The sequence below is a fragment of the Planococcus citri genome, chromosome 1 (genome assembly GCF_950023065.1).
Source record: "Planococcus citri chromosome 1, ihPlaCitr1.1, whole genome shotgun sequence".
In the NCBI taxonomy this organism is placed as follows: domain Eukaryota; kingdom Metazoa; phylum Arthropoda; class Insecta; order Hemiptera; family Pseudococcidae; genus Planococcus; species Planococcus citri.
Genome location: NC_088677.1, coordinates 54,987,041 through 55,004,138, shown reverse-complemented (window position 1 = coordinate 55,004,138; position 17,098 = coordinate 54,987,041). Strand labels below are relative to the sequence as shown.

The following is a 17,098-nucleotide window of genomic DNA, read 5'->3' as shown; positions in this document are numbered from 1 at the left end:
CTACCAGAATCAGACTTCAGACTTGTTTCTTTCGCTTTTTTTTTTACGACTAATTCAAGAGTCGTGGAGAGGAGTCGAAAATTAAGATTATTATTCCAGGACTACACTACAACATGCCTTCACACATACAAAGTAACGCGAACTGTACTGTACATTTTTAAATTTTATTAACGTACATTTTTACTGTGAATCTTGTCGTGAACGTAATCGTATTTCTTGCGCCAAAAAAGGTGAAGATAACATAGTTGTAAATGAAAAATTCGGCACGATTTTAGCGGAATACCTGCTTGAGCGCTTGCTACTTGCTTCAGTCCAATAGTACGAGAATACATGATAAAAACAGAACTATACGGATATTTATAGCTGCCAGACAAATGATACCTAATCAATCAAAGACATACGTGATTCAGTTTTTAACTTAGATTACCCTGTTACCAAGATGAGAGAAGCACCCACATAAATTCTAGAATTAGCTAGGTATATCTATATTGTATGCCTTTATAATATGAGCGTATAAAATACCTACACCTACACCTACCCATGGTCATCGTATAATCGCATGACAAACGTTCATCGGCGAGCTTTGCCTATGAAAATTTTTACTTTCATTGATAAAAATGAAAGGTAATATCATCAAAAATGACCATAGTACTCGTATATATCGTCGTAACGTAATTATATCAGACGTGACTCAATCTTTCAGATAACTTGTCAATTGCTCTGCTCTCAGATCTCAGAAAGTATGGGAGGGGAAAAAACACACTCGAACGATTATACCTTTACCATATTACTGCAGCTAGGTATTTACCGTTTCACGTTTAATTTGCCATCGTAAAAAACGGACTGGATATAATGAAAAAAATCGTAATTCGTTTAAAGCTTCGGAACTTATTATCCCAAGTCGTGACTGTAGTATTTTCTGCTGCGTAAACGTCAGTAGCCGATTACTATGTAGTATGTAGATGTACTAGTTTTTTTTCCATCGATTAAAAAATAATTCAAATTAACGAATCTGTTACGTGCGATAGTGAAAGTTTCTCGATGCAATTCACTTTTTTAAATACAAAAAAAAAAATGTAAACAAAAACAACACTGATGTACCTACCTATCTTGGTGGTATATTTACCAAAAGGGTGAATTTTTAAAAAAGATTTTCTCACAGAATGTTTTAAAATTCATCAAACAGACGCTACCTAGTACCTATTTAATAGCTCAACTTGAAAGATCTACGATGCTTACTACATAGAACCTATACAGGGTGTGAGATGGAACGTGCGGAAGCCGCGAGATTTGGATACAACCGGGTACGACTAGATAAAAAAAAATGTATGTGAAAGTGTGACCTATCTTGAAAATTGAAGGGGCAAAATACGTTTTCAAAATCTAAGAGCAAAAATCCAATTTTGACCATGGGTATCCGTAGCACTTGGAAAAATGAACAAAATTACCTATTATGATTTTTTGCCTAACTTGTAAATTGAAGGGGCTACAAACGATTTTTAATTTCAAAACATCGCGATGAAAAAAATGAATGCAGAAATGAATACTACGTCAAAAAATAAACAAATTTTGTTATTATCATTTTTTTCTCACAATAAAATTCAAGAAGTTTTTGAAGCTTAAAAATTTTTGATTTGCTAGAAATGACAAATTTACAATTTTTGAGCTTTAAAAACTTCTTAAATTTTAGAGTAAGGAAAAAAAATGATAATAACAAAATTTGTTAATGTTTACCAGCTTTTGATGGAAATATCAACTTGAGAAATCCCAAAAACACAATAGGTAACAAAATTATTAGAAAAATTCCCTGCCTCCCCTATGGAAAAAAAATTGTTTGAACCGCTTCTGGTCTTTGTGGCCCACTCGGTAAATTTTGGGTTAGACCCTCAGATCCAAAATTTCCTCCGGAAATTATTTTTGACGAATAAAATAGGTGAACAATTCAGTATTTACGAACACCGCTCAGAAAAACCTGCTTTGAACCCGATTTTCAATCTCTCGAATCGTTCAAAAAGAGTCACAAATAGACTAGTACCTATATTGAAATTTGTGGGAGCTGATAAATGTACGTATTTGTTGCGTTTCTTTCCGACGCAATTTTTCTAAAATCGAGAAATCCCAAATCCACCGCAGTGGAGGCTCCAGAATGGCTCTAAACCATCGATGATTGATTTAGGAGGTCGAAATCAGGGCTTAAACCAATTTTTAGCAATATAGGTAAATTTGATTAAATTTTGATTGTTTTAATGAAAAATGAGTCTTTGATTATTTAAAAATTCATCAAAAATCTAAAAATGAAATTCAGCTTTCAAAATGTGGTTTAAAGCATACTTGTGTGCTCTTTTTTATAACTCTTTTGTCCCAGAGAGTGTCAAAACTACGCAGATTTACTGGACAATTTTAAAGATTCGAATAAAATTTGCGAACTTGAACTTTTAATAGAGTCAAACACTTTAAAAATTCCAATAAAAATATGATTTTCAAAAAAATCGCCAAATAAATTGTTCCAACATACAAATTTTTAACAAATAATAATTTTTTTTAATTTGAAAAAAAACGTTTAGGTTTTCTTCTCATTTTGAAAAAAAAATAACAAATTATGAAAACATCTACATTATGATTATGAATGACACGTTGAGATTTTCAATATCATCTATTCCTATTCATTTTTCAATTCGAGTTCTTAATAAATCCTGCCTCCCCTCAGACCCTGTACCGCAGGTAATGAAGGAGAGGGGTGTCAGAATAAAGTCAGATTGAAAAAAATAAGTCAATTATTCAAACTCAGTGGTTTTAAATCAATAACAAGGAATACACCACTCGACTTTTTATTTTTATTAGAGTACAATTGCAATTCCCAGAATTTTTGAAAACAAACGCAACTTCGATACCAAAATAATTGAACTTTTCAAATTTTTCTTGCATTTTTTAGGAAAAAAATAAGTACAAATAAATCGACAAAAAAAGTTCAATAAAAGTATGAATTTTGATGGATGCGAAATTTTGAAAATTTTTTTACTTAAAGCATCTGAAAACAATTTGTTTACAAAATATCTCCTTAAAAATGTCGAGTTGTGATCATATTTTATCATAATCTAATCCAGTCGAGGTATACAGCTGATGTATGAATTAGCATCCTAGGGGTAAGTTTGAGCCATCATAGAGCATCAAGCGGATTTAAATCGAACAGTTTTTTAAAAAATTCCTTTCAAATAAAATTTTAGCCAGCTATACAATCTCAGAATAATTGTGCTTGCGGCTTTTTGAATCAATTAAGGGACAATTTTTCAAAATCATGCCTTTTATTGGCTTTTCAATAGGAAAAACAAAACAAAAGATGGGTCCTAATTTAAACGGTGCTTTTATGGATGCAAATATTCCTTCCCCCAAATATGTACTTAAATGAATATTTTTGAAAAATTAAGCTTAAAACCACCCCTAGAATCTGCCGCCCTAGGCAGTTGCCTGTATGTATACATACATATTATTGCCTGCATATAAAATCTCCGTTTATGACTGAAACCGAATTTCATTTCATTGACATTGTCAAACATCTACATCATGCCAGATGCTACGTCCTTGATAATATTTTTCCACAAGGTTAAAAAGTTGTACCTTAAAAAATTTCTAACCTAATTCATTGCACTCCTTGATCAAGTACCTATTCAAGTAGATACCCAAAGGTATACCTATTACCCACATGGTGATATACGAGCACATCGTAAGTACCTATACCTATCTTTACATATCGACGGTATAGTAGAAAGGAAATACTTACATATTAAAAAGAAAACTACAAATTAGAATATTAAATACTTCGTTAATATACCGAATTATTATGAATTATAACTCTTCATCCGATATTAAAGATATCGGTCTGGCGATGATTGAAGATGAGAGTGAACCTTCGCTACACATATAAGATGGGACAATATTTTAATCCTACGCCACGGGACATGATTTAGTCATTTTTATCGTTATTTAATTCATTTATACTTAAATTAGTTAGACGTAAAGATCTCCGCTGTGATATTGAAATTGTATTATTAGGTCACCTAAACTATTTACTGGAATCCGGTTTGGTCGTTTTTTTTTTGTTTTTGAAAAAGAAGCGTCAAAGTCCTAAGTAGGTATACAAAGATGCGTTATTCGATTAGTACCTAGTTAATGTCTTAATCATATTACGATCGCGGTTACACTTTTAATGGGATTTTTATTACGTGATTCGATAAAATAATTGAACGAGAAAAAAATTCACGGTTATAAATTTTAGTGGGTACTGGGTACACATAAGATAATACATATTAAAGCTCCGGGCTTAAATAGGTGTTAAAATTGTCGTGTATTAATTTTCAATCGAGAGAGTTTCGCGAAGAAAATTACTTCATAAGACCTTGACATTTGAAACAATTTTGCCAAAGCTATAGGTACGTTGTTGTAGGTATAATGTGTAAGTTGTGTACGTATCTACTAATAAGTGCGAGAGATGCGAGTACACGCGAAGATGAACACCCAAACATTCATAATATTGCATAAATTCTGCGACGATGAGGATAGACTCACTGACGTAGAGGTGTGTTAAAACTATATACCTAATGGCTGATATCGTAAAATTTACTCGTAATCATCTCCATCATCAACGTCTCAACGAGCCAATATAAACTTATATTTTTTCCACCTTATGTTACGAATATATAGGTATCTTATAAGAGATTTAGGCTTCAGCCTCACAGATAATAATCTACCAATTCTACTGTGTTCATTTTCAAAAAGGTAAGTTGGTACGTACTTGTGCCATAACTGCGATACATAGGCCGAAAGTTAAGGCTACTTGAACGGTTAAAATTCCCTCTTTAACGTTCATAATGGTACCGCAGCCGAAGAAAAGCAATGAGAACGCGCCCAGAAATTCGGCGCATAGCATGCGCCAAATTTTATTGCTTTCGGTGAATTCTTCTACTCCTAAGATTTTCATGTCTGCAAAGAAAAAAACAAGAAATTACATACAATCAAATTCTCATCAAAATAATCAGCTACATCAGTAGGTAGAGGTACGTATTCGGTAATTCAAATTTCATTGCTTATTTGTTTTTCGAATAATTTTTGAAAACGCAAAATGATCTAGAATCAAGGTTTTTGTTTTGCCATATTATTATACGCAAGAGAGGTAAATTCCTATATGCATCTACAATATTGTTCCATCGTTGAACTTGGACATTAGACCCAATAGCTTAAGGAGTTCATAACTTGCTCAAAATTTGAAAATTCAAATTGGGAAATAGAGTTGAGAGATATCAGGTAAATTTCAAATTGAAACTAGGTAGTAGGTACCCTTTACAACTAGGGTTCAGGGAAGCCCATCAAAATATTGCAAGTTGTTCATTCATACCTCCAAAGAAAAGCATAATATTAATTTTGGAATTTCAGCGTATCCTCGTTTTTGAAAAATAGGAACGTTTCTTTCAATCGAAGGTTGTAAAAAGTTCTGAATGTCATTCGAGCTGCTTTATTATATACGAGTAGGTACTTTTTTAGGAACAGGAAAATCTAAAAATTCGATCAATAGTCTTCAAAGTCTGTGTATCTACATATTATGAGCCAAATTTCAGTTTTGAACTTTAATTCGATCCAATTTGTATAGGGACATGGCAAAAGATGGCTGCGAGCCTGCCACTTTTTTGTTATCAATTTGGAGGTAACTTGTCGCCAATGATATTTGAGCGTTCACATGATGTCAGCTTCATTCAGATCAGCCAATCAAACGTTTGCTTTTGGTTTCTTACCTCCAAATTGATAAGGGAGCCAGGGCGCAGCCATCTTTTGCCATGTCCCTATTATTTCGTAGGAAATAAACCAAGTTAAAATTTTCAAAAATGAATCAAAAATCAAAAAATTGAATAGCCTAGTCATGTTCGGAAGTTGATTTTTTTTTAGTTTTTTTCCCGTCCTTAATTTTCAAAAATTACAAAATTTTTCTCCATAATCGAAAAAGATGTTATTAGAGCCTCTTGTAAGTTTTAAAGAGGAAAATTTTTCATTTTTTGTTTTTTCAAATATTTCTTAAATGTTGCTTTGAAAATCAAAATACATGTATGCTAAAAAGAGCTCAAAATCAAAAAGCAGTTCTAACTGAACACTGACTGAAAATTGCGTACAAAAAAATCTCATCTAAATTTCGTATTTTGATGTCCAATTACTAGAGATTAATCGATTAAAACCTGGAGAAGCCTTCTATCTGCCAACATTTTTCTAATTGATAACCATCAACTTAAACCTTTCAATACGATCTAAATACTGGGTACCTATTCAATTTTTTAAAACGGAAGATGAGCAAAAGATCCTCTTCTCTCTTCATTAAGTAGGTAACGTAGTACGTAGGTCAGGACGTCAGGAGAAATGAATAGCTAAATTGTATAGTTCTATTATTTCAAGTACCAAAAAAATCCCTTCCAAAATCCAAAATAAAAAAAGTAGGTCGAAATTTCTTAAAACTATCGTTATACTTTCAAACCCATTGTAACAATTTTATAATGAAACGACCCTGAAATAAATTTCCTGGATTTCATTACTTATACGAGTATTTCATCGTAAAAACATGAAAAAACAACGTTCCCCCAACTCATTAATTAATTCACCGGGCGATAAAAAACGGATTACTGATAAGACCGAGTGCACGAGGACGTAAATTCTATATTTTTTTTTTAGCGAAATTGCATCATTTTGAAGCAGTTAGTAGTCTGGCGTCAAAATTTGAAGAGCCTTCTTCGTTCGAAATTTTGAGAACTTTTTTCAATGAAAAATTCGTCACGATAATTTTAGCTCATCAGTTTATTTCGGTAAGTATATCGCCTACTTCCATTTCCAAGTCTAATTTTGAGGGTCTTATTATTCATAGGCGACTAGACGTTCCTTGAGTATCACTTGACTAAATATGGTGAAAAACACTTCAATTTTACCAATTTTTGGAACAACAATTTTACATTTTTGAAACATTAACCCTTAAAGACCCAGGCTAATCCTGAGATGTTGGGTGAAAATGCTTTCAATTTCCTGAATTAGATCATCACAAGCATCACTTTGACCCACAGTTTGCCCCCCAGCCCCTTAAAGCCGTCTCGTAAAAGCCGTACCGATTTATTTAATTTTCCTTGAAAACCGAGAAAGCAAAAACCCCAATGAGGTCAATCATGGAACTGAATGATATAGTATCATTAGGTGTACTGAATGAGTGAAAGCATATCGCCAAAGAACACCCCACCCCTTTTTGGGGGGCAAATTTTCAAAAAAGTTGGGATAAAAAAATTGGACCCATGCTCCATTTTTGGATAAACATATTGATGGTAGACCCTTCACAAAATGAAATCATGAAAGGTGTGAAAATGGTGGACCAGAGCGATTTTTTGAAAATTTGATTCGCTTGTCTCGATAAAAACCTGAAAAAACAGAGCATGAATACGCAAAGTACATAATATGGGAAATATTATCAAGTAGGCTTGAAATGACAGAAACAAGAATTGAAAGGAACACAGATGCTTTTAACAGCACATAAGTTCAGATAATCTACAATCCACCCATCAAATCTGTTTATCACTCTGTGGATATTCTTTCTCGATATTTGTCACCAAATAGTTACATCCTACAAAGGTTAGCAGTACGATTGTTTTTCTGCAGAAATATCGAAATAGGTTTATCTACCACTTTGAAAAGCTTTACACAGTCAAATTGCAGCACTCCCTGGCATTTCATAATGTTCAAGCATTCATGAAGAAGTCACTATCCCTCCTCGATCATAGATAATGTAGTTCTACATCATGAAAATTGCACGAGCAGAAGTCGTCGTTTATAATCATGAGATTGTGTCTAGCTTATGACTACAGGATTCAGGGGATTTGAGATTCAGTAAAAAGCTTTCAACTGTTGTTCAACCACAACTCTGAACTTTTGAAAGTTTTGAGAAATTCCTGCTGAAGTTGATATTCTTTCTCGATATTTGTCAACAAATAGTTACATCCCGCAAAAGGTTAGTGGTACGATTGTTTTTCTGCAGAAGTATCGAAATAGGCTTATCTACCACTTTGAAAAGCTTTACACTGTCAAATTGCAGCTGTTTCTGGCATTTCATAATGTTGAAGCATTCATGAAGAAGTCACTATCCCTCCTCGATCATTGATAGTGTAGTTCAACATCATGAAATATCATGATTGGAAACAACAAATTCTGCTCAAGCAATTTTCAAGATGTACAACTTCACTATCAATGATCGGGGAGGGATAGTGACTTCTTCATGAATGCTTCAACATTATGAAATGCCAGGGAGTGCTGCAATTTGACTGTGTAAAGCTTTTCAAAGTGGTAGATAAACCTATTTCGATATTTCTGCAGAAAAACAATCGTACTGCTAACCTTTGTAGGATGTAACTATTTGGTGACAAATATCGAGAAAGAATATCCACAGAGTGATAAACAGATTTGATGGGTGGATTGTAGATTATCTGAACTTATGTGCTGTTAAAAGCATCTGTGTTCCTTTCAATTCTTGTTTCTGTCATTTCAAGCCTACTTGATAATATTTCCCATATTATGTACTTTGCGTATTCATGCTCTGTTTTTTCAGGTTTTTATCGAGACAAGCGAATCAAATTTTCAAAAAATCGCTCTGGTCCACCATTTTCACACCTTTCATGATTTCATTTTGTGAAGGGTCTACCATCAATATGTTTATCCAAAAATGGAGCATGGGTCCAATTTTTTTATCCCAACTTTTTTGAAAATTTGCCCCCCAAAAAGGGGTGGGGTGTTCTTTGGCGATATGCTTTCACTCATTCAGTACACCTAATGATACTATATCATTCAGTTCCATGATTGACCTCATTGGGGTTTTTGCTTTCTCGGTTTTCAAGGAAAATTAAATAAATCGGTACGGCTTTTACGAGACGGCTTTAAGGGGCTGGGGGGCAAACTGTGGGTCAAAGTGATGCTTGTGATGATCTAATTCAGGAAATTGAAAGCATTTTCACCCAACATCTCAGGATTAGCCTGGGTCTTTAAGGGTTAAAGTACCTATTTTATGTGCTTGAATTTTTTCAAAATTTTTCATTTTAACAATGAAAATGAAAGATGAGTAACGTTTCCACAAGTAAGATTAAGTAGCTATAAAAATATCTATGATCCCACGAAAATCCTAAAAAATGACACGAATGATGCAAAGATGAAAAACCATTTCCGTGTTAAGAGAAAACCCATAACTCATATAACAAATTGTTCTCCACCACAAAATTCAATTCAACGGTAACATACGCATACGTTAATCAAATTATAAATAAGCAATTTTGATATGTATAGATATTAATTATCAACCAAGCATATAATTACACCCTACGTCTTAAAACACTGAATCAGTAAGAAAAAAAATTCAATATAATTCATTGCACGTTAAGTAGGTACATTGAGTCACAGTTGCAAGCTTGCCAAATTTTTTATTCCACATGAAAACCAGTTACTTTTTTGCCTCTTTGATGAAAAAATTTCAGCCAAGATGAAGTACAATTAAAATACTCGTTTTACGAAGAAGAATACGAGTCGATGTCTCGGCCAGATGTTTTTCGGCATGAGATCGTCACGTTTAATTTATCGTCGATAATTTGGAAAATAAACCATAAAAATACTAAAAATGATTTCCCATACATTATTCTTAGTTTATTACCAAGTTCTTCATTTTCGTAGCAAAATTTTTGTAAATTTTTGAAATAAAAATTTAACGTTTGAATACATTAGTTACATTACCTATATTAGACGAAAGATTCGGTTTCGATCGAGGAAATAAATATTCCTACGACTTTTTTCCTACCTATCTAGAGTTCTATACTAGTCAGTAATTTAAAATAATGAATGGAATAACACAGGAAGATTTCAATTAACTCAACTGATTGAAAATAAAATTGAAAATTGATGATAAAAATCAACAATTCGTGCCGATTTATGTTTTAAAACGAAATTCAATACTCCATAAATTGATAAATTATTCTTTAAAAATTTACATTTTCTCAGGGACTCGCAACTTCAAAATATTCAATCAAAGTATTCATCTTAATACAGCGTATTTTTGGTATTTTATATTTTAAAAAAAAAAAAAATTCCAAACATATTAGAAATTGAATAAAGCAAATCAACTAGAAAATACATTACCATTACCCATATTTTCTTTCGGTTTTTGCGGCCCTTGGTAACCAGTCATTACTTATACGCACGAAAAAAACGAACCAAAGTTACTCGTCCGGCGACAAGTTCTTAAATGAATTTCGATCAAACAGCATTAAATTAAAAAGCTCTCCTATCAAAATTATCTCGAGTACTCGAGGAATGATTTAGAGTGGATCGATTCGTATATAAGGAGAAGCGGTTACCCGCGGTCAATTACAAAGAATTCTTTCCTTTCATCGTGTACGTAGGATAAATTTCGAAATCCAAAGTGTAGGTATACCTACTCGCAGCAGAGGGCAAATTGTAGATAAAATTTTCACGTCTTTGAAATTCGGCGCGACTAAACCCGTGCAAAGCAAGTACCTAGGGTACACGTGAGTATTTTCCAAACAAATAAAAATCTTAGGTAAATTCGATCGATGAAATCGCGGGTACATTGATGGGCAGACACGAATCACGATAAGTACTATAACTCAAATTCCGACCGGAGAGATACTAAAAACCTGATTTTCTTCGGCAGCTTTATTAAAATATCTATACGTAATGATAGAGATAAAAATTAATCTGCTATAAACTCACCTATATATTATTTTAATCCTATAACAATATTCGGAGTCGCGCGCGAACAGAGTTTAATCGACGAACGAATCACACCGGTTTTACGAATTAAAATACTAGCTAATTTAATTCGCGCTTATACCTACAAATGTATAACTGACAAAGTTGAAGCGACTGATTGCGAGTTCAGAGGTGTATCTTTAAATCCGCGAATACAATTTAGACGCCTGAGGACACCGAGAACGATATGCACGTTCAAACGACGACGTCGTCTGTTGCGGCAGCGAAATTTTTTACCTACGCCAGGAAAAGCAACGTGTACTTGATCCAATCGGCGATCATAACTGTCGCATGTACCACCCGTTACATTACAATATGTCACGTATCGTATGAGCATGTACCCGATATTCGACGGCGATTTTTCTCCTCTAATAATGCCGATGAATACACGTCAAATTTTAACGAATTAAACCAAACACGCCATCTTTTTCAGCAGTCAACTCTTCGAACGGCTCACCGGAAGTTATAAAACACCCGCCGAAATTTAATCAGCAGAAAAATATCTATCCTTTATTTCAACATGGCACGCGTAAGTGTAATAGGTATGTAGGTTTGTCTATTCTAATTCTATGTAAAAAAAAACACACACACAAAACTTCAGCAATCAATTAAGAGTAAGTGCTCTAGGAAATAGGGGAGCCACAAGAAGCGGTGTCTCATCAAAGGTATTAGTAATACGAATACTGCGAAATGCGCCAAGTATATCGATCATACAAAACAAATACGAGATCAATTACAATAGTAATGCAATTCGCAATCAGATAACCAACGTGAGTACACTCAGTTTCCTCTTCATAAATGCATTTCGGGTGGCAATACCTACGATATAGCGATTAGCGAATAAATGTGGCATCTATTTACACTCATTTTCAGCGAAACACCTTATCGTTGACGAAATTTTATTATTCGAAACAGCTGTGAACATAATTTCGGCTGACGAGAGAATAACGATAAACGTAGTATGTTGGAAAAACGTATAGCTCCGACGAGTTTTTGAAAAATTACAACAGCTAAATGTTTCGCCGAATGCGATCATTATCTCGATGTCATTGCTAACAAAGTTCTTGATGATCATCACCGCATTGGATAGTAGATAAATTTTATTACATTTTCGCAGTCCCTGTGGTCTAATTAGGTAATCTCACCGAAAAAAAAACCTCACTGGCTCTCCTGTTTTGAATCTGGAAGTATAGAATGGCGATTGGCTGGGAAAAGTAAAATGAAAATTCTTTGACGTGGTACGCTAAACTATAATTTTGCACTCATACGAATATGAAAAGTATATCAAGGTTTCAACATTCATCGTCTCATCTGTTCCGTCGAGGTACTTTACTTTTGATGGTCGAATACTTGACAACTTCATTAACGAAATTTGAATATATTGCCAATTTCAACTGTGATAACAGATGAGATGATACATCACTACATCATCTACATCAGTGATCAGAGATTTAGAAGATGAAAGACGATCTCTATGCTACCTACATTTTTTTCCTCTAGGGAATAGCGATAATGCCGATGGGCGATGATGTATCGGAGTTGACTCATTTTGCACTCTTGTTACTCAGGTAAATGAGGTAAAGTTACTCGAAAATGGTATAAATCTGCGTCTTCATTTGCACACAACTATTACAAGGCTTGATTCTTCTGCTCTCCAGAGTTTTAAATGGATTTCATCTGTTGAGGAAAGTGCACAGCTTCGGTTTCGCTTTCTTTCTTTACTACAATTTCAACCATCTGGCATAGGTATTCGATACTGCATACTGAAAAACTTCATTTTCTCATTCAAAGGTAAGAAGAGGAACGATGAATTGATGCAACTTACTCGATAATTTAACGAAAATAGTATTTCATTACATCGCAAGTGTTTTCATTTTATCAATGAGAAACAAATGATTTTGACGATGATCATCGGATTATGATACTGAATATTTTGAAGGAAAAAAAACATAACATAATTTTCGGCGGATAAACATAACAAGATGACAGCTGACACAGTGACACGAGTGACACGAGACACGACACTTGATGATGGAACTGATAATCGACAATCGTTAATCATTTATCAGCTTCCCTCGGCTTCACCTTGAACTTCATTATTTTTGTTCCTGTTGGTTCATGACAGCTCCATGTGCTGTAGTGTTTTTTCGGTGGTATTTTCATCAACGCAGGCGTTTCAAAAATTGCATTACTACTCATGATCAAGTCATCAGTGCTCATTCACCCTTGACCGATCGAATTTTGATTAGTAACTGCGCTCTCACTTTATTTGTTTACTTCAATAAAACTAAAAGTGCGCCGAGTAATCTAATAAAATTCTGATTAACCATCGGTGATATTCAATGCGCTTTCTGCCATCATCTCGATGATCTATAACAATCTTTTATGCTTTATGCTAAATACAAAGTAACCTTACACCAAAGTAAGAATCTCACAAACGTTTTTCTATATTAGAAAATTTGTCAGCAAAACAATGCCAACTTTTCATGCACTTTCTTTCAATAGAGATATAAGAAAAATTCTGAACGAGTAATTAGTGAAGTTGGGTACCTATTCATTTTTTTTTTAATGGAAGAATTGCAGTTTCAGTTTTCGTCTTTTTCTGAATCAATTTTCAAGTGACAAATAATCGGTACCCAAAACCCAAAAAATTCGACCCCAATAGGTATGCTGCTCACAACACAATATGCTGCTCGACCTCCAAGAAATTGATTTTAATTCAAAAATTGATCTTTAATCGATTCAAAAAAATAATTCACGTACTCATCCTATAGATATGTAAGTACCTATAAAAACACTATCGAAAAAATTTGATTTTATTCGTCAAATTGTATCCAATCCATAATCTAAATTTCCTAACTAACAACGATTCATAGGTACCTACTGAAATTGTCTCAGAATTTCTTTGGTAAATGAAAATTCAAAGGTTTTGAAATCTCATAGTTTCTTAGAAAAGATAGAAAACAACACATTAGGTAGTTTGTTCCACGATCGACCTGCGATAAATTTCCAGTTGAGTAAAATTCAAAAATGTTACCTATCATATGTAGGTACTTTGTAATGTTGCGACAAAGCGACTACTCACTTTGATTTTGATTTTTGAAACACATACATTACACTCAATGAAATTGAAAATTCCTAAGTAAATAAGTGGGTAAGAAACGAACATATAAGCTGAACAAGTACTTCATCACTATACCATACATTTTACATACCAAATCGAGATTGACTCTTTTCTCTGTCAGTTGCCTGAGTTGGCTGAGTAGCCCGTGTTGTCTGTGTTGCCATTGATATTGATTCCAAAGCGGTGCGTATGAATGATCCTGCCAATTAAATAATTTTTAAATACCAAATCAAAAAATTTTCAACCTATGGAGTATCTAATTATCTATTACAGATGGATGAGATGGCGTCGCGATAACTGATAAGTGCAACCCTGATAAGTAAAAATCTTCAATAAGTCTAACAGAAGTCTTCTACCGTTCACTTTCAACTGACTTTACAATATGTAAATATGAACCTTACGTAGTGAAAGAGAGCTAGGTACCTCGAGAAGTGAAAAAGGACTCGATGAGAAAAAAACTGCGTTTATCCCTGTAAGTGAAAATCAACTCGCCAACTGAAACTTTCAGAACGTTTTGCCTTGGAAATTTTCAGAGAAATTATAAATCTCTCCACATTCACAGTTGAAACAAAAATTTAGGACTGCTGTAGTAGGTAGTGTCTACTCCTTTTTTCATTTTTGCATCTTTTTTGCACCATCAATTTCTCCCCTCGATAAGTGAAACAAAGAATTTCTTCCCTTGGATTTGCACCTATCGCGACGCCACTGTGCTACATATCAAGAATTACAAGCCTACGTATGTTTACCGTGTTTACCGTAAAGTAAAATAAATCTAATACTCACTATTTAAATGTTGAAACATAAGTTGTTCATACCGAGATTTAAACAGCGGCAACTTTTTTATAACGCACACTCGACATCAAACAAAAATTCCAAAACTGAAGTACTATCTCACAAGTGCGATTCAAAAACGTTTCCAAATAATAGAACCACGTATAACTTGATATCGTCTGGTGAAAAAAATCAACAAACTTGTGAATTTTTAACGATAAGAATTTGGTAATTTTACAGAAGTTCTTATAATAAGCAGTTTCAATGAGTAATACAAATTTGCAAAGTACCTATACCTACAACAAGTAGAATTATTTAAAAATTAAATTACCCAGTGCGTGACAATGTTTCGCATTACGAGCTTTTCTCGATCGCCTTTGATTAATAAGGAATTCACCTGCATGACAAGTAAATATCATAGGTACCTATGTATTAGGTGCTTTATTAACCTTTGAATTCTTGTACATGTATGTATCTATGGTTTTATTATTCTCTCAAGAAAGAACCTATAGGTATGAATTAAGTGAAGTTGAATTTTTATGATACGAAAGTTGCTTTTAAGTGAGGAAATAAAACACTAAATAATTTAAATGGGCTAATACAGTGGTACATACCTATTACCTACCCTATTATAATCTTGAATGCCTATAATTCATCTGTTTGCAGTTTGTGCTGAGATTTGTTAAGATGGCTACTTCATGTCAGATTCACTTGATACTTAATTGTACTCGTCAGATAAATAGGTAGTACCCAATATATTAAATATTTAAGGAGATAAGTATTGTTGGACTAATAAAAGAAATAAAACTTAGATAAAGTTACAGCACATCATTATGTGAATCATAAACTCAAGTAGGTATGTATCAAGGAATTGCATGTGAATACTTATAGCAATTAAAGTCAGTTAATTGAATAAAAATTAAATATTTAAATAATCTGGGTAAAGTTAACAATTTTCAAAAAAAAAACTTCAACGTTTATACGTAGGTACCTATTTAATTTATATGCAAGTACATATTTAACAATTTACGAAAAAATTACATAGAATTATTGAACCAAGTATTTTTTTATAACGACACAAATTGAAAAAAAAATTAAAATTTTGAAATTCAATTACTCATTTGCTAATAAACGTACGTAGGCAAGTATACTAAATTGAAAAAAAAAACATGCACAAAATTTAATACTTACGTAGGTACTGCAATTAGAAATACTTATTATACCTACACGTTAAATGCAATACTTATAAAACTTCTAATTTTATTTCCATCAGCGTTTGACCTTCTTCGCAGTACATTACATTTAAATGTGAGTAATATCGTACCTAATCGTTGGAAAACACTTTCTTTTCAGTGGCCACGGTGTTAGATTATAAAAATATTTACCAAGTTATATTTTTTTAGTTTTAAGTCCTTTTTATAGCGCAGGGCTTTAAAAAGGATCGCTTTGAAAAATTTACCTCTTGTTTGAATATGTAAGAAAATAATTTGCAGTAAGTATATAATAACCAATTTGTTAATAGAATTAGAATCGTATAGATGAGTAAGATTAGGGTACATGAGAACGATCTTCTTCAAGTTCAAGAGCATACGAATGCAGCACGATTCAAGAATATGATGTAATACGCTTGATGCAAATATCAAGTAAACGTGATCGTTAGATCTTCGCTGGTAAAGTTGTAATTATAAATGCTCAAACACGTAAAAAATCTATAATAAATAAAAAATTCAACTTCCGACATCAAACACTTGTAATATATGTACGATTGTACGAATTAATATTCTAACGAATAAATTTACACTTTATTATAAACTTATAGATATTCTAATCGTTGAGGAGACATTCTATGTACTATGAGGTGTTCGATGACAGATAATCTTTCGTCATTTTACGAAAAGAAGAAAAAAATAGTCAACGTTGTTTTATATAAATACACACTTGCAGGTAAGAAATACCTGCACAATTTACAAGGAAATGAAGAGTTGAATAAAGTTTGATGGGTATAAATTCATCGAAAACTAAATTTAAGGCTCGTTTATACTGGCCGCGGAACGAGACCGTAAACTTTCCGCGGAAAATCAAAGCTAGGAGTTGTAACGTAGTCGTTTATAGTGGCTACGGACACCGTTCCGTAGTTTCTTATGGATTTTCAATTATTTTTGAAAATCCGCGGAACGGATCCAAGTTCTTCCGCGGCCAGTATAAACGAGCCTTTAATCATGCGCTTATTTATGAACGTCCAGGGTATCTATGCATAATTCATTCGAATAATTCATTTTTCAATATTTTTTTAGGTATAAAAAAACATACAAATAGCATTGATGAAATTTATGTTTTCCTATTAAAACTGTAGAATCAAAATCCAAAATCTCAGCAGCTGAAATG

At 33.2% G+C, this 17,098-nt stretch overlaps 1 protein-coding gene across 4 annotated transcripts in view; it reads right to left on the bottom strand.

The window, feature by feature from the left end:
* The window catches only part of Drip (aquaporin homolog protein drip), a 45,059-nt gene extending 29,950 nt beyond the window's left edge, over positions 1-15,109 (bottom strand). Inside the window, exons 1-4 of one of the 4 annotated variants that reach the window (XM_065346374.1) lie at positions 15,045-15,109; positions 14,726-14,892; positions 14,034-14,141; positions 4,790-4,977 (exon numbers count right to left, since the gene is read on the bottom strand). In XM_065346374.1, coding sequence (XP_065202446.1) covers positions 4,790-4,977; positions 14,034-14,141; positions 14,726-14,744 — 315 coding nt within the window. In that variant the 5' untranslated portion in view covers positions 14,745-14,892; positions 15,045-15,109. Of the gene's footprint in view, positions 1-4,789; positions 4,978-10,185; positions 10,423-10,779; positions 11,086-14,033; positions 14,142-14,725; positions 14,893-15,044 lie in introns of those variants that run through there. The other 3 variants (XM_065346378.1, XM_065346376.1, XM_065346377.1) reach the window with 3 other exon arrangements.
* Between the last annotated feature and the right edge of the window lie 1,989 nt (positions 15,110-17,098).